General features: G+C 39.9%; 1 protein-coding gene and 1 long non-coding RNA gene across 2 annotated transcripts; one reads left to right on the top strand and one right to left on the bottom strand.

The window, feature by feature from the left end:
- Positions 1-1,283: 1,283 nt before the first annotated feature.
- LOC132404053 (uncharacterized) lies at positions 1,284-15,482 on the top strand. Its single transcript, XR_009515414.1, has 3 exons — positions 1,284-1,325; positions 6,333-11,964; positions 15,445-15,482. It is a non-coding gene; the product is annotated as an uncharacterized LOC132404053 (long non-coding RNA).
- On the bottom strand, positions 11,980-24,562 carry LOC132404051 (beta-crystallin B2-like). The gene is made up of 5 exons (XM_059988031.1): positions 19,149-24,562; positions 18,660-18,778; positions 17,258-17,390; positions 15,348-15,490; positions 11,980-13,028 (listed from the first exon to the last, which is right to left on the bottom strand). Exons 1-5 carry the CDS (start codon positions 19,206-19,208, stop codon positions 12,863-12,865), a joined length of 621 nt encoding a protein of 206 aa, XP_059844014.1. The 5' UTR covers positions 19,209-24,562; the 3' UTR covers positions 11,980-12,862.

Raw genomic sequence — 24,562 nt, 5'->3', positions numbered from 1 at the left:
CCTGATCCTGATACAGGACACCCCCTTAAACCCTTTCGGGGGTCCACAAAAGCCAGAATTCAGAGAAGATCTACAAGAATGAATCCAGGAATGAAAGAATTACCATATGAGGAACACCTGTCTGCTCTTGGGCTGTATTCCCTGGAGTTCAGGAGAATGAGGGGGGGATCTCATAGAAACATTCCAAATGTTAAAAGATTAGATATGGCAAAGTTATTTCTCATGGCAGGGGATTCTAGGCCAAGAGGGCATGACTTCAGGATTGAAGGACATGCATTTAGAACTGATGCGGAGAAATTATTTTAGTCAGAGGATGGTAAATCTGTGGAATTTATTGCCATGAGTGGCTGTGGAGGCCAAGTCATTGGTGTATTTAAGGCAGAGATAGATAGGTTCTTGATTAGCCAGGGCATCAAAGGGTATGGGGTGAAGGCAGGGGAGTGGGGATGACTGGAAGAATTGGATCAGCCCACGATTGAATGGTGGAGCAGATTTGATGGGCCAAATGGCCTACTTCTGCTCCTATATCTTATGGTCTTCACTTAGCTTGAGAGCTTCCTTTCCAATCCCAAGTTTGTCAGTTAGCTGTATCTTCAAGTACTACTATATTTATTCTCTGATCTGCCCATTAGCTAACATTTTCTGAGCCACAAGAAACCATTGGGTGTTCAGGCTACATGCTTAATAGTTCCCAAACGTGAAGGTGCATCATGTACTTGAATGGACAGGAATAGCATAATTTTTTGTCTCTGGGTGCAAATCCGGGCCTGGAAGACCTCAGACTTTTTGATTTTGAAGACAGCATAGCTGACCTAAGCCATTTTTGCCCCACCTCCAGTTTCTGGAAAAATAATAGGCTAGTGATCAGAAGCAGAAATCCTATCTAAAAACTTCATTTCTTTGGGCCTTTTATAGTTAAGCCTAGTTGCTAATGTCTCCAGAGAACAGGCCAGGGAGTGCCGTTACAGCATTAGTCTTAATAAGCAAGCTCTCTTCCCACTAAAACAATATTCAACTGTTCTTAACACTTCAGAATCTTTTAAACATAATCTTCAACTTAGTCTACATTTGTTTTTATTTTACTGTGCTTGAAAAATGTAAGAAAACAAAACTTGTGGTTGAAGATTGTGTAATGTTTCAGGAGAACTTGGTTATTACTTTTATTTGTTGAAATGAAAAAGCTATACCTTTATAAAAAAATGCAGGTTTTATATTCTTGAGACTGCTTCAACTTGTCTGTCACCTTGCTGCTTTTGCCTCTCTTAGGCCATCTGGAATACTGGGTTGTTGGGTAATCTGGTCAATAATCTGAATCTGTCATACAGGTATGTGAGAAGGGAAGCAATTAGGTATCAGTTGCATATAAAGGTGCAATTTGCTCTGCTGATACACATCAAGTATGCCAGTACGGGCACGTATATAAGACTGTTGCTTGGCTCAGAATTTTTTTGCAAATACTTATGTATTACATTTTCTGGTTTATCAGATTAGCGATAATTCAACCACAATATTGGAAGGATTACTCTTCAAATCTGTAAATAGGAATACTGTTTCAGTATGGTTAAACAAAGCATGTTGTAATGGAATGAACATTTGGGTTTTGGACAATAGTGCTTCTCTTTCTGATGATGTGAAGATTCAGAGAAGTATAAGGAAAAGTAAAATTTCAAGTTCCTGAGTGTCAACATCTCCAAGACATCCTAGACCCAACATATCGATGCAGGCATGACGGCAGCTATATTTCATTAGGATTTTAAGTTGATTTGGTATGTTGTCAAAGGTGCACAAGTTTCTACAGATATATTGCAGACAGCATTCTAACTGGTGGCGTCACTCTCTGGTTTGGTGGGGGGCACTGCATAGGGTTGAAATAAGCTGCAGATAGTTGTGAACTTTGTCAGCTGCATTATGGGCACTAGCCTCCCCAGCATTCAGGACATCTTCAAGAATCAATGCCTCAAAAAGTTGGTGTCTGTCATCAAGGACTCCCATCACCCTGGATATGTCCTCTTCTATTTGCTACCATCAAGACGGAGGGAGGTACAGGATCCTGAAGGCACATGTTCAACAATTGAAGAACAGCTTCTTCCCCTCTGCCATCAGATTTCTGAATGAACATTGAACCCATGAACACTACCTCACCACCTCTCTTTCTGCACTACTTATTTAATTTAACTTATATATAATATATATATTTACAGTTATTATTATTATGCATTGCAATGTACTTCTGCCACAAAATAACAAATTCACAATCTTAAGCCTTGAGTGTGCCAAGATTCTATTGGAAATTGATGCAATAAGCATTCTTTATAAAGGAGTAGATGGACGGCAGGAAGCAATATGCCAGATAGCCTTCTGTGTGTCAGGGAAAGTGTTGCAAATAATTAGTAAGGAAATAGTAATGGGACATCTCCAAAATCATTCTATCATTAAACAGAATGAATTTTTTTTAAAAGGAAGTTCTATTTGGCAATATTAGGTGGTTATATTAGTCATAGGGCATAACAACAAGGAAGTCCTGTTGAGCCTGTGTAATGCACTTGTTCAGCAGCAGTTGGAATACAGGTGACAGTCACTTTCCAGAGTAGGGTATGCATCTTTAGAAAATGGTCCATATAGTACTTTACCATATTGCAATGTGAGTGAAGGAAAATACATTTTGTTTATTTATTCACTTTGTTCATAAAATTCCTTGAAAGTGAATTTTATTCCATGTCTTAAATTTTTGGGTAATAGTTTATGAATGTAAAAGGCTAGTGTTTTGTTACCTTAATGACTATAATGTTGATATCACCTGTTTTGTGTCCATTTTCAAGTATCCCACTGTAGGAATGTTGTGAAGGCTTTGAAGTAGGTCTAGAAAAGAGTGACCAAAATGATTCCATGGGATAAAATCTTTAATTCTATGGATGAATTAGAGAAGTTGCAGTTGTTCCCCTTGGAAGGAGAAGGCAGAAATATCTGATTAGAAATAATCTTAGTTGTGAGGGGTATAGATAGGAGAGAGAGAGAAAGTAACTATATCCATTGATAGAAGAAGGAGGGTCAAGATCTAGTGATTATAGAAAGAAGGTGATTGACATAAGGATGAAAAGTGACATGACGAAAGTTTTTTTAAAATTGAGTGAGTACCTAGTATTGGGAATCAACTAATAAGAATGTTGGTTTAGGAAGAAACAACACAAGATGCTGGAGGAATTCAGTGGGTCATTCAGCACATATGGAGGGAAATGAACATTCAACATTTCGAGTTGAAATCCTTCAACTGGACTGAAAGAGGGGAGATAGCGGGCATGAAAAGGTGAAAGGAAGGGGTAGAGTAAGAGACAGCAAACAATAGATGGATCCAGGTAAAGATGGGTTAACAGGCAGATGGAGGAGGGGAGAGTGGAAGTAGCAACAGAAGTTGGAAGCTGGAGGCAACAAAGGGCTAAAGTTGATGGAATCTGGTAGAGCAGAAAGGTGGATCACAGAATCAAGTGAAAGAGGTGGGAATGGTGGAGGGGAACCAGAGGAAGGGAAAGAAACAGGGTGATTGGGACTGGGTTAAGTGGAGGAAGAACTGGTTAGATCAGGAGGAGAGAGAAAAAATCAGAGGAGGAGCAGCAGCTTACTGGAAACTGAATAATTCAATGCCCAATATGTTGGGTTGTAGATTATCCAGTCAGAATATGAGGTGCTATTCACCTGGTGTGATTTAGTCTCACCATGACAGTGGAGGAGGCTAAGGACAGACATATCACTGTGAGAACAGGAAGGAGAATTATGCCACCCATCAGGTGCATTAGACTCCATTATCTGCAGTCTCTTGGAAGAAGCAAAGTAATGTCTGCAAGAGGGGTTGTTTACATTAAAGACAGTTTAGCGAAGACTTGCTAGATTCATTATTTGGATGAAACACTTGTCTATGAGCTACTTCCTTGAATATGGTAGAATGAGAGGTGATCTTACTGAATCAAAAGTCATTGAGATGGCTCAATGAGTTAGATACTGTGAAGGTTTCTCCCTCATGGAGGAGTGTGGAATAATTTAAGATGTGAATGAAGAAGAATTAGTGAATATTTTGGAGTATTCCAGAGACTTAGCTTTGGAATCAAAGCTAAGTTTAGGATATCAAGGGTTATGTATAACAAGGAGGAATCTAAGAGTTGAAGCCAGAATCAGCTAAGCCATGATCTTTATGTACAGTGGAACAATTTGAAGGGCAATATTAGCATATTCTTGCTGTTTTTTATCCTTAACCTACATGGTGTAAGAGCAGTATTACAAAATTAACTATAAGGTAAAGGGCAATAACATGCAGTTTGCAATATACAGGCCATTCTGCCCATCTAGCCCATGCTAAAATCAGAATCAGGCAAGTTGCTCCTTTATAACTGCATCAATCTGTTGGAATCCTCAGAAATCTTGACACCGCGGAACTTAAAACTGTTCACTGTCTCCACTATTGATCGTTTGATGAGCATTGGTAAATGTTGTGAAATTTGTTAATTTAGCAGTAGCAGTTCAATGCAATACCAAGTATAGAAGAAAAAAATAAATAATTAAGCAAATCAATTACAGTATACATATATTGAATAGATTAAAAATCATGCAAAAACAGAAATAATTTATATTAAAAAGTGAGGTAATGTTCAAGGGTTCAAAGTCCATTTAGGAATCGGATGGCAGAGGGGAAGAAGCTGTTCCTGAATCACTGAGTGTGTGCCTTCAGGCTTCTGTACCTCCTGCCTGTTGATAACAGTGAGGAAAGAGCATGCCCTGGGTGCTGGAAGTCCAAAATAATGGACTTTGCCTTTCTGAGACACCACTCCTTAAAGATGTCCTGGGTACTTTGTGGGCTCGTACCCAAGATGGAGCTGACTAGATCTACAACCTTCTGCAGCTTCTTTCAGTCCTTTGCTGTAGCACCCCCCATACTAGACAGTGATGCAGCCTGTCAGAATGCTCTCCAAGGTACATTTATAGAAGTTTTTGAGTGTATTTGTTGACATACCAAATCTCTTCAAACTCCGAATGAGGTATAGTCACTGTCTTGCCTGATTTATAACTGCATTGATATATTGGAATCCTCAGAGATCTTGACACCCAGGAACTTAAAACTGCTCACTCTCTCCACTTCTGATCCCACTAAGAGGATTGTATGTGTTCCTTTGCCATACCCTCCCTGAAGTCCACAATCAGCTCTTTTGTCTTACTGACATTGAGTGCAAGATAGATGCTGTGACACCACTCAACTAGCTGATATATCTCGCTTCTGTATGCCCTCTCCTCTCCAGCTGAGATTCTATCAACAATGGTTGTATCATCAGAAAATTTATAGATGCCATTTGAGTTATACATATCCACACAGTCATGGATATAGAGGGAGTAGAGCAGTGGGATAAGCACACACCCCTGAGGTATGCCAGTGTTGATCATCAGCAAGGAAGAAATATTCTCACCAATCCACACAGATTGTGGTCTTGTAGTTAGGAAGTCAAGGATCCAGTTGCAGAAGGAGGTGCAGAGACCCAGGTTCTGAAACTTCTCAATGAGGATTGTGGCTATGATGGTATTAAATGCTGAGTTATAGTCAATAAACAGCATCCTGACAGAAATGTTTGTGTTGTCCAGGTGGTCTAAAGCCGTGTGGAGAGCCATTGAGATTGCATCTGCCATTGACCTATTGTGGCGATAGGCAAATTGCAATGTGTCTAGGTCCCTGCTGAGGCAGGAGTTCAGTCTAGTCATGACCAACCTCTCAAAGCATTTCATCACTATAGATGTGAGTGCTACCAGGCGATAGTCATTAAGGCAGCTTACATTATTCTTCTTAAGCACTGGTATAATTGTTGCCTTTTTAAAGCAAGTGGGAACCGGCCTGTAGCAGTGAGAGGTTGAAAATGTTCTTGAATATTCCCACCAGTTGGTTGGCACAGGTTTTCAAAACCCTACCAGGTACTCCTTCGGGACCTTCCACCTTGCAAGGGTTCACTCTCTTTAAAGGCAGCCTAACATCGGCCTCTGAGACAGAGATCACAGGGTCATCAGGTGCAGCAGGGATCTTCACAGCTGTACTTGTATTCTCCCTTTCAAAGCCGGCATAGGAGGCATTGAGTTGATCTGGTAGTGAAGCATCGCTGCCATTCGCTTTGTAACCACTGACATTAGTGAAAAGGTTCAGTAGTAGCAGCAAAAATAAAAAGAGAACCTGCAGGCATTTGAGTGTTTTTTCCTTGATTGAAATGAATTCAAGTTTTCTCAGTCTTCATACTTAGTTAAATGTTACTTTGATGTCTCTTGTCTTGCTTGTACAATTTGCCTCTTTCTTTTATGTTTTGACCCAGACTGTGATGAATTTTGGAACCACAGATCCATAAACCTCCAAACTGGAAATCTGTAAACAAGACACAGGAGAGCACTGTTGACAATACTTTCCGTCACATTATAAAAATAAATCTGCTGGGGAGCTGGTATCACTCTAATGACTGCAATCAGATATTACGTCACATCAAGCCCAGCGAAGAACAACTGGGGACTTTTTGCCTAAACTGGGAGATTGTTCCACTGGTCAAGCAAAATCATACGGGGTCATAATAACAAATACACATCTTTTAGTCTAGGTTCCAGGTTCCTCTTTAACAATCCCAAAGGCAACCGATTCTAGTGATGGTTGACCCAACAGAAGGCAGTGAAATTTTACATTGACTAAGTAGGACTGTAGCATTAGGCACTTACAGTACGTTCAAGATTATTGTCATCTGATTGCACATGTATACAGCCAAATAAAACAACATTCCTTTGAATCACAGTCACACACAAAACTATCACACACAGCATGTAAATCAAAACATTACCATAAAGAAGTCAATAAAATATAATTCAAAATCCATGTACTTCCCATCACAGATAAACTGTAAACAGTACAGTAAATAGCTCACTGTCCGAGAGTGGAGACCTCATGGTGGCAGGGGATTCATTAGTCTCACAGCCTGAGGGAAAGAAGCTGTTACCCAATCTGGCAGTTGTAGTCCTGATGGTTCTGTACCTCCCTATTGATGGATGGGCAGTAGGGATCCTCAACAATGCTTCAGGTCCTTTGTGTACAACAGTCTTGGTAAATGTCCCAGATAGGGGAGAGGGAGACCCTGGTGATCCTCTGAGTGGTTTTTACTATACTTTGTGGGGTGCTGTCGTCCAATGCCATGCAGCATCCAAACCATGCAATGATGCAGTCAAGCAGGAGACTCTCAATGGTGTTCTTATAGATAGGTGTTAGAATGTGGGTGGGGAGCCCGGATATGGGGTATAACTTCCAATGGGAAATACATACAGCATGTAGTAAGGGCAATGTTAATGTAGTCATGGGGATTGAAATGTGCAGGTAGACTGGGAAAATCAATTTGGAGCTAGATCCCATGAGAGAGAATTTTAGAAGGCCTATGAGATGGCTTTTTAGAGCAGCTTGTGGTTGAGACCACTAGGGGATCAGCTATTCTGGATTGGGCAATGTGTAATGAAACAGTTTAGATTAGTGATCTTAAGGCAAAGGAACCCTTGGAAGGCAGTGATCATAATATGATAGAATTCACCCTGCAGTTAGAGAGGAAGAAGATAGAGTCAGAAGTATTTCAGTGGAGTAAACAGAAATACAGAGGCATGAGAGAGCAGCTGGCCAAACTTGATTGGAAGGGGACACGAGCTGTGATGATAGCAGAACAACAATGGCGGGACATTCTGGAGGCAATTCGGAAGGTGCAAGATAGTTTTATCCCAAAGATGAAGAAGTATTCTAAAGGGAGGATGAGGCAATTATGGCTGATAAAGGAAGTCAAAGACAGTATAAAAGCAAAAGAGAGAGCATTTAATATAGCAAAAGTTAGTGGGAAGTCAGAGGATTGAGAAGTTTTAAAAATCAACAGAAGCAACTAAAAATCCATAAGGAGAGAAGAAAAGAAATACGAAGGTAAGCTAGCCAATAATCATAAGGAGGATACCAGAAGATTTCTTTTCATATATATAAAGGGTAATAGAGAGGTGAGAGTGGATATTGGACACTGGAAAATGATGCTGGAGAAGTAGCAATAGGGACTAACAAATAGTGGATGAACTTAATTAGTATTTTGAGTCCGTCTTCACTGTGGAAGAACTAGTAATGTGCCAAAAATGCAAGTGATTGGGAAGATGTTGGGGTCCATTATTAAGAATGAGATTTTGGGGTACTTGGCGGCATGTAATCAGTATGGTTTCCTTAAGGGGAAATCTTGCCTGACAAATCTGTTGGAATTCTTCGAAGAAATAACAGACAGGATAGACAAAGGCAAGTCAGTAGATGTTGTTTACTTGGATTTTCAGAAGGCCTTTGACAAGGTGCCACATATGAGAATGCTTAACAAGCTAAAAGTCCATAGTATTTAGTAAGGATACTAGCATGGATAGAAAATTGGCTGATTGGCAGGAGGCAGTGAGTGAGAATAAAGTGGGCCTATTCTGTATGGCTGCTGGTAAGAGAAGTGGTGCTCTGCAAGGGTTGGTATTGGAACTGCTTCTTTTCATGTTATATGTCAATAATTTGGATGATTGAATTGATGGCTTTGTGGCCAAGTTTGTGGATGATACGAAGATAGGTGAAAAGCAGGTAGTGCTGAAGAAACATGGAGTCTGCAGAAGGACTGGGGCACATGGGAGAATTGGCAAAGAAGTAGCAGATAGAATACAGTGTAAGGAAGTGTACAGTCATGCACTTTGGTAGAAGGAATAAAGTCATAGACTATTTTCTAAAGGTTGAGGAAATGTACGGGATTTCCTAAAGGTTAACTTGGAAGTTGAGTTGGTGGTAAGGAAGGCAAATGCAATGTTAGCAATCATTTTGAGAGGACTAGAATATAAGAGCATGGGTGTGATCCTAAGGCTTTATAAGCCAATGGTCAGACCAATAAACAGTTTTGGCCCCTTATCTGAGAAAAGGAGTGCTGGCATTGGAGGAGGTCCAGAGGAGGTTCATGACAATGATTCCAGAATGAAAGGGATAAAGTAGCTGGAACTTTTGATAGCTCTGGGCCTGTACTACAGTAGCCAGAGTTCAGAAGAGTGAAAGGAGATCTCATTGAAACCTATCAAATATTGAAAGGCTAAGACAGAATAAACATTGAGAGGATGTTTCCTATAGTGGGTGAGTCTAGGACCAGAGGGCAAAGCCTCAGAATAAGGAGACGTCCATTTCTTTAGCTAGACGGTGGTGAATCTGTGGAATTCATTGTCATAAATGGTCGTGGAGGCCAAGTCATTGGGGATATTTAGAGCAGAGATTGATATGCTCTTGGTTAGTCAGTGCATCAAAGGTTACAGGGAGAAGAAAGAGAATGGGGCTGAGAGGGATAATAAATCAGCCACGATGGAATGGCAGGGCAGACTCGATGGGCCAAGTGGCACAATACTGCTCCTATGTCTTATGAGCATTGCATGCTCAATCTCCTCAGAAACTAGACGCTGCTGTGTCTTCTGTGCTGTGCGGTGTCGTGGGTCCAGTTTAGATTGTAAGTGATGTGCACACCAAGTACTCTGGCTATGGTTCAGATCAGTGTTTGTTACCATTGATGAACAAATAATATGGAGTATGCTCAGAAGGCTACAGTGGAAGACCGAAGGATTGGTAATTAAGATGTAATTTTATGATCTGGTGCTTCTAAAAGGCTTTGACCTTGTGAGTAGGAATTTAAAAAGGCCTAAATATTTCATATGCAAAAGTCCAGTGACATTGATGTCAGTGATCTGCTTTTTGAACACCGTTTTATAACATTCCCCTGTATAATCAAGAGAAATTAATTATTGGCAAGGAACTTAATTTATGAACCATTCATGTTGCTAATACTCTGAGAATGTCATGCTTTGTTGCATGGCAGGTAAACAAGCTTTTGAATTACGTTCTAAAGATCATTAATGCTTAACAGTCCCAGGCTCAGAAATACTAATTTTATGTGTTTGTGTTGAACCTCCCTCAGATAATGGTTCAAAATATAGTAGATTTTAACATGAAAATTACCATGAAACTTCAATATTTAAGTTTTTCATTTAAATTTTTGCTGATGTTCCATTCTTTACTTTGCAGTCTGAAAAATGTTTACAAACATTAGCTTAAAACTGAGCCTTTTTTGCCTGAGTTTGCACACAGTGGGAATACCTCAGTGTGTCTCGCGACATAACCCATTTGATGACATCAGTAATGCAAGATGTCAGTGTGTCCTTTGGTCTCTGTTAGATGCCAGCTCAGTGTGGAACAGGGAAAGTTCATACCACAGACATTGGTTGATCCTAATTGGCACTTTTCTTATAGGTCATTGCCAAATACCTGTTGACCTTAAAATCCAGGCAAATGCTACAAGGAAATAGGAAGCATGATATTCTTGTTATTGTTTGTATGGATGTTATCTGATTTCAGTGGTGTAGCAATTCAGGCAGTAAAATATACATCTTTATTCCTAGAGAGATAAATTATGTAAATAATTCATTGTTCATATGATATATGATAGAAAATCTATCACTTTTTGGGACTTTGTTGAATGAGTACATTTTCTAGACTATTGGATGTTACGCTTGTTAATAAACAAACACTATTACTGTATTTCATTTTTTTTAATGTGTTAGAAATTTTCCAGTGAACCCAGTGAGCTTAAAAGGGAGCAGGAACTATATCTATGTTCTGTGACTCTGTGGGCTCTGGTCTGGGTGCAGGTCAATGGGACCAGACAGATTTATAGTTCAGCACAGACTAGATGGGCCAAAGGGCCTGTTTCCATGCTGTAATGTTCTATAAGTCTACATTCTTGTCCTTAGCTCTAGCTGCAGTTACACTGTCATCCCACAATTTGGAATCTGGCTCCAGTCACACTCCAAGCTCTCTGACCACACACCCTGCTTGAACTCTGGACCCTGGCTCACATTCCAGACCAATGAATGGATCACCGGGATTTTGTAACAACTGGATGCTTCGCTTTTTGAAAATAGGATATTCTGCTAATATTCAAGCCTGGATATTCCCACTCTTCTTACTGGCAGTAATTCATTCATGGGTCAAACACCAGTCCACTGCCTCAAGTTGAAGTTCAAGTTCAAGTTTGTCATCTGATTGTACATATATACAACCAGGCAAAACAGCATTCCTTCAGACAACAGTGCACCCGCACAGCATGTAAACCAAAATATGATATAATGTTGTCAGAGTCAATCTGGAGAGATTTCTAGAATAAATGTGATGCCATTCACAAAAGGCATCCTGGTATGAAATAGTGTGTTTAATCTGTTTTTGTCCAGTTCCTGATTTATTACTGATATTGAATAGAAAATCTGATGCTGGTTGGTTGTTCCTGAAAGTTACAGTAACACGATTAAATGTTAAAATTGGTTTTGCATTGAATAGAATGAAAAATATTAACTAATTATTTTTTATTTATATGGTTCAGAACTAATGTTTCATGTAGTAAAGTGTACAGTAGTTATTATGGCATGTCTGTATGTGGTCTGCTGTTGATAATAAACACTTTCTCTTTTTTGTGTACAGAACTGTGGGAAAACATTTAGCATTGTGCCAAACACACCACATGATAAAAATAGTTGGATGGATACCTGACTAGGGACAAGGATGAATGTTACTTGATGTTCACACAAGATGGGGAACATTGTGAAAGGTTTAGTAAACCATCTATCAGTACCTGAAATAACTGAAAAACAACTCTTCTTCTATGTGTCTAGACGTACAATTGCTTTGACCTGAGTGTTTATTATGGTGTCCTGATGAAGGGTCTCAGCTTGAAACACTGACTGTACTCTTTCCCATAGATGTTGCCTAGCCTGCTGAGTTCGTCAGCATTTTGTGTGTGTGTTGCTTGGATTTCCAGCGTCTGCGGGTTTCCTCTTGTTTATTGTCACAGGCCTACACTGCCGTTCAGTGGTCACATTGTTGAATGACACAAAATTAAAAAGGTATGCAAATACAGCTAACACCTCTTAGCTTTGATCTTCTCAGACACGTTAGGAATAATGTGTTCTTAAAGTATCTGAGAAGATCCAGTTCTGTTCAAGGATCAATGCTGTTAATGATGGCGATAATAATAACTTATTTATAGAGCACTTCTCATATAAATGGTGTTGTTCAAAGTGCTGTTAGAAAAGAACTGTGTGAAAATTTAGTCATCTAATTCACTAATGAAAGATGCATCAAATAATCAAATATTGAATGTTGTAAAAATCTTGGTAGTACAGTAATGGCTGTAGTGTTATATATTGTGGGTATATTTCCCCTTGCTCTGCCAATAGATTATGGCCTGTTTGTTAAAAAATTTACAAGTCATGCACATAGATTTAAATTGTTAAGTACCTGTAATTCCCCAAATTCTCCAAAGAACTATGCCAAGTTTTGTTGCATAGAATTCTGATCACTATCTAGCTTCCCCTGTAAGATATTCACAGTCGACCGAGGCAATCTCCAATACATACCATTGGACAATGGTAACTCACGAAGCTAATTTTTGATACATGCCACTGAATATAAAGATCATTTGTAACCAACCATTAACTGTAACTTCTCCGCAGCTAAGTTTATTTTACAGCCAAGCTGTTGAGTGAATTAGTCCCACAGAACATCACCATGAACAAGATTGAATATTGTGGAACATCCAGTATTTCTTTTCTTGCAATGTAGCAAATTAATACTAAAAAACAAACACATAATAGAGGAGGTAAGTTTGAAATGCAGGACTTTATTGAATTGGCTCAGCTGTCATATTCATACAGAATACTGTAGGAAAGCATTCATTTAACCCGTGGTTAGGAATTTAGCGGCAATTCAGTGAGAAACTGATGATGAGAGCAGAGGTGCTATTCAGTTGGTGGGATGAAAGGCGCCCCTCTGATGCCACTGCATATCCTTAATACGTCTGACAGACTGGATCTGAGGCTGCTGGGCTCCAAATTCACTATTGTCCTTGTATTCCTTCTCAAGCAGATACTGGTAGCCTCTGTAGCCTGGGTACTGGTAGCCAACCCATCTGAAAAGCAAATGGAAAGATGCAGGGGGGATGCCATAGACTTGAGCTTTTCAATTAAATGAAAGGACAGATCTTTAACCACTGCCCCCCTCTCCTCAGTCTAGTACTGAACTTAACAATATTAGTCGAGCCAACTAGTCTCTTTTTGCAAAAGAGCAAAAAGTATTAAGAATTACAAATTGGCAATCATTCAGTGGCTCCTGATAAATTGCACATGCATGTATGGGCATAAAATGATGGTAGAGTTGAGTTTAAAGATGTGATTCCTTCCTATGTACCGTGATAGATGGAAATTCTGAGGGTCAGCACTATCAACAATGGAAGAGGAAATATTAAGTGTTATAAAGTATTATAATATGTGAATGATCACAATAGTGGAAGTGTTAAAATATGAGAAGTGCTTGATGGCTCTGGGTCTGTACTCACTGGATTCTAGAAAAATGAGGGGGAATCTTAATGAAACCCATCAAATATTGAAAGGCCTAGGTAGAGTGGATGTGGAGAAGATGTTTCCAATAGTGGGAGAGCATAGGACTGGCGGGCATAGCCTCAGAATAGAAGAACATCCTTTTCGAACAGGGGTCCCTAACCTTCTTTTATGCCATGGCCCCCCCTACAATTAACTGAGGGGGTCTGTGGAATCCCCACTTCAGAACAAAATGAGGAGAAATTTCTTTAGTTAGAGGATGGTGAATCTGTGGAATTCAATGCCACAGACAGCTGTGGAGGCCAATTTACTGGGTATATTTAAGCAGAAGTCAATAGGTTCTCAATTAGTAAGGGTGCATAAGGTTGTGGGAGAAGGCAAGAGAATGGGTTTGAGAGGAATAATAAATCAGCCATGATAGAGTGGCAGATCAGACTCAATTGGACAAATGGCCTAATTCTAATCCTATGCATTACTGTCTTAATATTAAATAACTCTTCCATTCCAAAGTAATGTGGACTCTTTTAAAGGTAAAGGAATTGTAGATCAAGAATGTACCGAGTCATGTCTGTCTTCTCATGGGGTGGATCCAAGCTCAGACCTTGGGATATTTTATGTATTTATATCAATGCTAGTTTTTCCTTTTAGTAGTTTTTTTTAAGAGGAGAAAACATGATGATCACTCAGTTCATTTGCTATGTGCCATGTCGTATGATGTGGGTGATCATGGTGTCTCTGTGACCACGATTGTTCTTGGCAAATTTTTTCTACAGAAGTGGTTTGCCATTGCCTTCTTCTGGGCAGTGTCTTTACTAGATGGGTGACCCCAGCCATTATCTATACTCTCCAGAGATTGTCTGCCTAGCATCAGAAGTTGTATAACCAGGACTTGTGATATCCACCACCTGCTCCCATAGTTTCATGAGACCCTGATTGGGGGTGGGGGGGGGGGGTTGTGGTGTTAAGCAGACTCTGCACATTGCCCAAGGGTGACCTGCAGGCTAGTGGAGGGAAGGTGCTTTACACTTCCTTTGGTAGAAGCATATCTCCACCTCACCAGTAAGACTTTGAAATGGCCTGGTCTTGAGGGTACAATTTCAGCCTGTTGTTTCGGTAGGCTATGGAGGACTGAGTATTGGTCAGTCTTTTACTGAGTTACTCAAAGGTTTCCTTCAGCCTGCCTATCAGAATATACTTTGCTTGTTGATATAGTTTCATAAATAAATAAGCAATGAAAAATGGATTTAAAACTTTCATATTCCTAGCATACATACAACAGAATAAGCCTTGGCTCGCTACCACTTACAATGGTTTGTTCCAAAATATGGAAGCTGTACTATTTACTCATGACACCAGTGTAATCACTGGATGTTGTCAAGCCCTCGCACATTTTGTCTTTCAAGCTCTGGACAAGGGGTTCCCAACCATTTTTGTGCCATGGACCAAGAACATTAAGCAAAGGATCTGGATTGGGAACCCCTGTGACTATCCAGTCTCAAAGTGGATAGGCTAAGTTTCAAGTAAGAAGTTAATAAATTAAAAATGCGAGCCAAATCCAAAATAAATTTTCAATAGGAATATAGATCAGATGCTCTATTTCTGCACTTCACGAGTGGTGAATTTCTGAGAACTGTCACCTGCATGAACCTGGGCACTGGTGCTGTCATCTGCCTGCCACCACATAGCACAAAGCTGGGGAATGCTGGCAGGCATTCTGATATGTGGTCCAGCAGTGCAAGGAATTCTTAATGCAGCTCTCATGCCAAACAATATTGTACCTTACGTTAAGAAAATGAAGGACAATTTTCAATGTCTCATGATTTCTGATAGTAGTCAAAGTCATAAAGTCTTAATAAAGAGTATACTTCTAATAGTCTTTTCACAGTACTTACGTTCCATTCAGAACACGAATGGATGACACTTTCTCCTGGTATCCATGAGCATGGAAGCTTGGCACATCATCATCTATGATTTCCATTTTCTTTCCAGTGAAGTTGGGGTTTTCATAAAGAATGATCTTGTGCTCCTGCCCATCCTGTAGATGGGATTACACAAAAAGGTAAGTCCTCTTTATAACGAAAATTTGCTGTTGTCAAGTGTGCAACACTTTAATGAGAAATGACCCAGGATCAGGGGTTCCCAACCTTTTTTATGCCATGGGCCCTTATCCATGAGGGGTACATGGACCTCAGGTTGGGAACCCCTGCCCAGGATGGACATCACTGCTAACTGTGCTAGAGTAGAAAGGAAAGCCATTGCAAGTGATTCTCTGACTATTATCGGAGAGATAACAAACAAGTACAGCCACACCCTGATAAAGATATAATCAACTACATCAAAGGTTACAGATACTATACATGGCTCTTTGAATATTATTGCATCATGCAACCAAATGAAGCTTAACTTTATTAGGTAGATTGAGGATTAAAGTACTGCTCACTATACTTACATTTCTAGCAATATCATAACTTGTGATGTTGATGAAAACTTTATGTCCAATAACAAACAATATGAAACAATACAACATGCTGTCACTCTGGACAATAGTTCACAACAAAAAAAGCCTGATGACCTAATTAGCAAATCCCCCTTCTCGTGTAGTTACGATCCATAAATCAAACAACTTCCCACTCAAGTTTGGGACCCTATCCTAGCAACAACAATCAATTTTGAAACCTTGATCTGATTTTTCCTCAGTCTATGGAAATAATAAATTAGGATGGTCAGGAGTTGATGTCTATTGACATCTGCTGAGTGAGGATGGAGATGAGTTTAACTCTGATACTCTAAGCGATAAATACTGTAAAATCTTGTAGTTGAGGACTGCTCATCTGGGTGAGAAACTGAAGAGGTGGAATGAAATTTTGTTCCACCAACAAGCAGTCCTTTTATGAAGGGAGAAAAAGAGGGAGGATAAATGAAAATAAAAATCAGTGACCATGAATCATCGATATACACTCAGTGGCTTCTTTATAAGGTACACCTATACTTCTGCTCATTAATGCAAATATCTAATGGGCCAATTCAATGCATAAAAGCATGCAGGCAAGGTCAAGAGGTTAAGTTGTTCAGACTGGAGAATGAATATGATCTAATTGACTGTGACTGTGGAATGATTGTTGGTTCCAAAAGGGGTGGTTTGAGTATCTCAAAAATTTAATGCCCAACAGTCTCTAGAGTTTGCAGAGAATGGCTTGAAAAACAAAAGTACATCCTGTGAGTGGCAGTTCTGTGGGCAAAAATGCCTTGTTAATGAGAGAGGTCAGAGGACAATGGCTAGACTTTTTCAAGCTGACGGGAAGGTGACAATAACTCAAATAACCACGTGTTACACACAGTGGTGTGCAGAAGAGCATCTCTGAATGCACAACATGTCAAACCTTGAAGTGGAGGGCTACAGCACAAGGTTCTACTCCTGTAGCTAGTAAAGTGGCCACTGAGTGTACATTCTGAATTTCAAAACTTCAATATGTTAATCTGGTATTTTCAAAATTCAGTCTCAGCTCATATGCATTTTCCAACTGGAAGCATTGAATAATGATTAGAATCAAGCCTACTCCACGACTGATGTTTTAGGTCCCTATCTGACAACTGCCAACAGTAACTGAAGAAGTTGCTGATTTGATTATCAACTAAGACATCATGGGCAGATGCTGGTCCTGCTATCATCCTTATTTATAAAGCTGAGTACAAACAATTTAGACATTTAAATAATTGTACATTATTTATGTTGCATTTATGTTGCTCTGACGCTGTTTGTTTCAGTCTCCTCATGACGGCTGTGTGATTGGTATCAACATACCAGTTTCACAGGTTTGAAGGAACCAATATTGTCACTTCGGCGACTGTTTGTCCAAGTGTCCCAGCGAGGATACTCTCCTTTCTCAAATACAAACTGTTCACCCTTGCAGCCAGCCTGTTCATAGCCAATCCAACTAAAGATTAAAAAAAAGACGTTTTGGATGTTACCAGTAGTTAGCCATCTTATAACGCAAATATTTGTTTGGTGAAAGTGGTCTAATATTGTTCATACAGTTGCAAAGACAACATTTTTTAAAATTCAAATTGAATCTTTCAAAGTGATGACTTTCACATTGCACTTTCCTCGTGCAAGCGGATAGTTGAATATACTATGTCTGAATAATGGAGAGGGCACTGTCATCAAAACATTAAAACAGCATTGTTATTATCAGTGTCATTTTAATATTTATATTTCCAAAGGAAAAAATGCAAAAAAATAATAAACATGAGAAAGTCTGAAAATGCTGGAAATTCAAAGCAACATGCACAAAATGCTGGAGGAACTCAGCATGTCAGGCAGCATCCATGGAAATTAACGGACAGTCGAAGTTTCAGGCTGAGACCTTTCTTTAGGATTGAAATAGAAGAGGTGGGGTGCCTGTGGTGAACTATGTGCCTGTCGGGACACGCCCCTGCTGACTGCTCCTGTGGCTCCTCCCACAGGCCCCTGTATAAAGGAGATCTGCGGCCTGACGCTCGGCCTCAGTCTCCAAGACATTGTATGATAGACACTCACTCCTGGTTCCTTCTTCCAGTCAATAAAAGCCGGTATCTCGCCTTACGTCTCAGTGTGAGTTATTGATGGTGCATCAGTGCCAGAATAAAAAGATTGGGGGAGGGGAAAGAGGTTATCTGGAAGGTAGGAAAAGGGCTGGAGAGTGGACAGTAGGTGAAAGGGAAGGAGGAGGGAACCCAGGGGTAGTAATAGGCAGCTGAGAAGAAGTGGAAGTGAAACATCAGAATGGAGAATAGAGGAAGGGAGGGGTCAACTTGTTTACCGAAAGGTCAAATCGAAATTCATGCCGTCAGCTTGGAGGGTGTCCAGATGGAATATAAGATGTTGCTCCTCCAACCTGAGGGTGGCTTACCTTGGCAACAAGAGGCCATGGATTGACATGTCGGAACAGGAATGGCAATTGGAATTAAAATGTTTTCCCACCGGGAAGGTAACAGCTAACTCTGGAAACACTGGGCAGGTCTAGTGCCATCAGTAGAAGGAGATACAGAGTTAACCTGTATTTTTAACCAGCATTTTTATTTTTATTCCAGGTTTCAAGGATCTGCTGTAATTTATTTAAATTTCCATTCACTGCAAAAATCATTAATCCTCAAAACCTAAAATAAGGGCATAAAATGTTGGAAATGGTTTGGTGTAAATCCCAAGTATTCCTTATAGTACTTACGGTCCACTGTGTACAACAATGGAGCCAACTTTCCCCACTCCGGCCTCTTTCAAATTGGGGCAGGGGCCATTCAGCTCATGACAACGGCCCTGGAAATTCTCTTGCTCAAACAGAACAATCTGAAATGGTGCAACAAAATGAGATTTGGCTGAGTTAGTACATCAATATAATTAATTAATATAAATTGATAATTAACATATTTAATATAAAGAAGACATGGAGAAAACAGTTAGGAAAGGGATTGTGGCTAAAGGGATCAGGGGGTATGGAGAGAAAGCAGGTACAGGGTTCTGAGTTGGATGATCAGCCCTGATCATACTGAATGGCGGTGCAGGCTCAAAGGGCTGAATGGCCTACTCCTGCACCTATTTTCTATGTTTCTATGAAAGCAATTTTGAACTTGAGCTTAGAATGTATCATCACTTTGTCTCAAAGAATTGGAATTACAAATTTATTGCTAGATAGTCTAGGAGAAAAGCATGAACTAACCTTATGGGCAGCAGTTGATGTTGGGTGTTGTTTAGGTGTTGGGTTCTGTTCAGATGCCATTTTTGCTGAGTGTGTATTTCTGTAAAAGCTAATAGAAAGGGGTAAACTGGTTATATGTTGGATAGCTATAAAATCAAACCATAATGCTTTATGTTTTGAAGTCAGAGTAACATTGATATTCAATTCTCACTTTGCTATCACCTATCCTTGGGTCCCTTCCTCCTTCCCTTTCTCCAATGGTCCACTCTCCTCTCCTGTCAAATTCCTTCCTTTACCTTTACCTTTACTTTTCCCACCCACCTGGCTTCACCTATCATCTTCTAACTATCCTCCTATCCCTCCCTCCCACCTTTTTATTCTGGCCAACACATACAAAAGCTGGATGAACTCAGCAGGTCAGGCAGCATCTGTTGAAATGAGTAGTCAACGTTTTGGGCCGAGACCCTTCATCAGGACTTTTATTCTGGCATCTTCCCATTCCATTCCAGTCCTGAAGAAGGGTCTCGGCCCAAAACATCGACCTTTTATTCATTTCCATATATGCTGCCTGACCTGCTGAGTTCCTCCAGCATTTTGTGTGTGACACTGTTCAATCTTTTGTTTGCAAGATGTGGACTCAAAACTGTTGAATTACACATTCTCAGCATTGAGCTCTGCCATTCCTTTATTTCTGACTTAATTTATATCAAAATATATCGTGCAAATTAATACACTGTGAAATTAAAATGAACCAATTGCCAAAAATATCACAATCTGCCTCCCAGCATGTACGCTTGATTCTGCGATTCTTTTAATCACAGAAATCGCACCATAACTGTGAGAAGAACAAGAACTTAAGGTGATAAATTTCACCAACTCTCCCATAAAAAATTATTTTTGAGTCGATTTAAAATGATCAATTTTATAATATTTAGAGATTTAGAGATTATCCTAATTCTGTAAAAAAAAAATCAATTCCAATGGGTTAACATCCATGAGCTATAAGTATGTTGTTTATTTCTTCATGATGTTCCTCTTAACATATGTTGGATAACTGCTACTTTTTTCCATCTTTCTCTTTTTTTCTTGACTACTGATGAGTATCTACGTAAACACAAAGTGCTTTTAGAAATCAGATTGTAATTTAGTATCTGCGACCAACTCTTCTATGAACAGTTCCGTTTGTTACTTGAACTGTCCATTAAATTCTTGTAGTTTTATTCATTCAAAATGTAGACATCTTTATTTTAGTTCAGTGTCTCAGATGACCATTGAGTTCAGTTGTAGAACACTCAAGCTTTTTTGAACTTTGCAGATAAAAAGTAAATTTCTGGGTGCGAAGTACACATTAAGATCTTACTTTGTTCCCATCAGTTACAGAGCCATAGCGTCGTAGAACACTACAACACAGAAACAGGCCCTTTGCCCATCTAGTCTGTGCCAAACTATGAATCTGCTTAGTCTCATCGACCTACACCCAAACCATAGCACTCCAAACCCCTCCATTCATGTGCCTGTCCAAATTTCTCTTAACTTTTGAAATTGATACTGAATCCACCACTTGCACCAGCAGTTCGTTCCACACTCTCATCACGCTTGAGTGAAGAGGTTCTCACTTATGTTCCCCTTAAATGTTTTACCTTTCACCATTAACCAATGGTATCTAATTGTTGTCCCACTGAACGTCAGTGGAAAAAGCCTGCTTGTATTTACCCTATCTATACCCCTCATAATTTTGTATACCTCTATGAAATCTCTCCTCAATCTAATATGTTCTAGGGAATAAAGTCCTAATCTAGAAACATAGAAAATTTACAGCACAATACAGGCCCTTCGGCCCACAAAGTTGTGCCAAACATGTCCCTACCTTAGAAGTTACGAGGGTTACCCATAGTCCTCTAGTTTTCTAAGCTCCATGTACCTATCCAAAAGTCTCTTAAAAGGTTCTATTGTATCTGCCTCCACCACCATTACCAGCAGCCAATTCCACGCACTCACCACTCTCTGTGTAAAAAACTTACCCCGGACATGTCCTCTGTACCTGCTCCCAAGCACCTTAAACCTGTGCCCTCTTGTGGCAGCCCTGTGAGAAAGCCTCTGACTATCCACACGATCAATGCCTCTCATCATCTCATACGCCTCTGTTCAAACTTTCCCTATAACCACATAACAATTTCAGCATGGAAACAGGCCATCTCGGCCCTTCTAGTCCATGCCTGAGTCCGTAACTCAGCTCCATAAGTCATGGCAACATACTTGTAAATTTTGTCTGCACTCTTCCAATCTTATTTACATCTTTTCTGTAGGTAGGTGACAAAAACTGGACACAGTATTTCAAATTAGACCTTACTGTTTGTTATCTTATACAAGTTCAACATAACATCCCAACTCCTGTACGCAATACATTAATTTATGAGCACGGTGTGCCAAAAGCTTTCTACCTGTGACACCACTTTTACGGAATTAAGGATCTGTTTTCCCAGATCCCTCTGTTCTACCCCACTTCTCAGTGCCTTACCATTCACTGCGCATTTAAAGGGTGTCAATTGCATATGTTTGTATTCAAAAAGCAGTGATTTTTGTCACTGATAGTTGGTGAGAAATAAGCAGTAAGACAATTTGGAACTGTTTTGCTCTTGACAGTTTCAAACATTCAGCCTTGGAATTCCCTGAAATGGCCAGGAGTGAAAGTGGAATGATTTCACTACGTCAATAAGTTAAGAACTACAAAAACATCAACAGTCATCTTGAATGTTACTATGAAAATGAATATTTGGATGATGCAGTTCTCAAAAATATTGTAAGAAGATAGTCCATGGTTTACACTAGGTGTCTGTGCTGATTTTATTACAGTCAGTAACATTTACAGTAATTCATTTACAGTCAATTGAAAGAAAACAGCAGCATACGGTGGTTTTCATCGATAACAGTCTTATTACTGTTAGTATTATTGGTCGTGTTCTAATCTGTTCTGTATTTCAGTTAAATACATAATTTGTAACTCAGTTAAATGGTAGTGTTTCTTTTTTATAGGTTTCTGACTATTTCTATGAAACCCTGGTTAAATGAGGCAGCTGCTTAATTGGGCCAAAATGTACTGGTCCCGATGTGTCCCAATTAACCTGATCCACAGTATTCACAAAAACCAAGACAAATCCAAACTAATTACCAGCCAATAGGGTGCCACAGTAGCGTGGTTAGCACAATGCTTTACAGTACCAGTGACTGGGGTACAATTCCCACCGCTGCCTACAAGCAGTTTGTACGTTCTCCCTGTGGTTGCAAGGATTTCCACCGGGTCTCTGGTTATCTCCCACAGTCCAAAGAAATACTGGTCGGTAGAGTAACTGGTCATTGTAAATTATCATATAGGGTTAAGTCGGGGGATTGCTGGGTGGCAGAGCTCAAAGAGCTGGAAGGGCCTACTCCACGCTGTATTATAATAAAAATAAAATAAAATGGGTCTCATCTAGGTCGTCAGTGAAGTTGTGGGAAATAACAGTAGTATTACCAAGCAGTCCTTATTCAGTAATAACTTACTTGGTACCAGCTCTCATCACAGCTTTGGTCAAAACATGGAAGAAAGTGGTCGTCCAGAGATGAGTTGAAACTCATTGCCTTGACTTCAAGGCACTATTTAGTTGAGTGTGGCATCAGTGAGCCCTGATTAAACTGACATCGGTTTGCAAAATGATCACTTTTACACCACAAATTTCCTGGCAACTGTTATTTACAACAAAACTTCAAAAGTTCAAAGTAAATTTATTTCCGAAGTACATATATGTCACTATATACAACCCTGAGATTCATTTTCTTGCAGGCATTCTAATAAATCCAATGACCATAATTTGGCATGGACTAGAAGGGCCGAGTTGGCCTGTTTCCGTGCTGTAATTGTTATATGGTAATATGGTTATAATAAAATTAATAGAAGACTGCACCAAAAAAGAGGACAAGTGTGCAAAAAAAAACAAACTATGCAAATGCAAAAAGAAAAAAAAGAAGAAATAATAAGATGAAGAATCCTTGAAAGTGAGTCCATAGGTTGTAGGAACAGTTTGGTGATGGGGCAAGAGAAGTTGAGTGAAGTTATCCCCTCTGGTTCAGGACCTGATGGACCTGTTCCTGAACCTAATGGTATGAGCACTGAGGCTCCTGTGCTTTCCTGATGGCAGCAGTGAGAAGAGAGCATGACATAGGTAGTGGGGGCCCCTGATGATGGATGTTGCTTTCCTGTGACAACGCTCCATGTACATGTGCTCAATGGTGGGGAGGGCTTTACCAGTGATGGATTGGGCCATATCCACTACTTTTTGAAGGATCTTCTATTCAAAAACATTAGTTTCCATACCAAGCTGTGATGCAGCCAGTCAATATCCTCTCTGCTACATATCTATAGAAGTTTGTCAAAGTTAAAGAAGTCATGCTGAATCTTCCTAAGGAAGTAGAGGCGTTAACACCGAAGAATTTTAAGTTGCCAACTTTCTCCACCTCTGATCTCCCAATGAGGACTGGCTCACGGACCTCCCATTTTCTCCTCCTGAAGTCAATAATCAGCTCCTTGGTGTTGCTGACGTTGAGTGAGAGGTTGTTGTTGTGGCATCACTCAGACAGATTTTCAATCTTCCTCGTATGTGCTGATTCATGACCACCTTTGATTCGGCCTTCAACAGTGGTGTTGCCAGCAAATGTGAATACGGCATTGGAGCTGTGCTTAACCACACAGTCATAAATGTAAAGCGAGTAGAGCAAGGTCTAAGCACACACTTGTGGTGATGGAGATTGTGGAGGAGATGTTGTTACCAATCTGAACTGTGACGAAATTGGGGATCCAATTGCACAAGGAGGTATTGAGACTAAGGCCTTGGAGCTTATTGATTAGTTTCGAGGGGATTATGGTATTCATTGTCAAGTTGTAGTTAATAAGGGGAATCCTGGTGTACGCTGTCCAGATTTTCCAGGGTTGAGTGAAGTGCCAATATCATCAGCCTAACCACTTGCTTTTTTCATTCAGTGGTTTTCTTTCCATGATCCCATCTCATTAACTTATCTGGGGTGAGGAGATAGTGGTGGTGAGTATCAACTGGAAGATAAACTGGATCAGGCACATAAATACTATGGCTAGAAAGCAAGTCCATGGTTGGTTACCTTTCGTTTTCTTACATTTGAGTCATGACTCAGTCGCTTACCTTATTCTACACTTATCTGCATATTTGCAGCTCCAACTGTCGTTAAGAAACTTGACACCATTCAAGACCAATCATTACACTTGATTAGGTAATCTATTCACCATTACAAGCGTTCATTGCCTCCAAGGCTGGCATATGGTAGCTGCAGTATATACAATTTTCAAATTCCATTGCAATTACTCTCCTAGTCCGCTCATTATGCACCTCCTAAATCTACCACCAAGAAGGATAAGTCCTTTGAGTGCC

This window comes from Hypanus sabinus, chromosome 13 (genome assembly GCF_030144855.1).
Source record: "Hypanus sabinus isolate sHypSab1 chromosome 13, sHypSab1.hap1, whole genome shotgun sequence".
NCBI lineage: Eukaryota > Metazoa > Chordata > Chondrichthyes > Myliobatiformes > Dasyatidae > Hypanus > Hypanus sabinus.
Note: the sequence above shows the minus strand (reverse complement) of the source record. Positions and strands in the feature narration are given on the sequence as shown.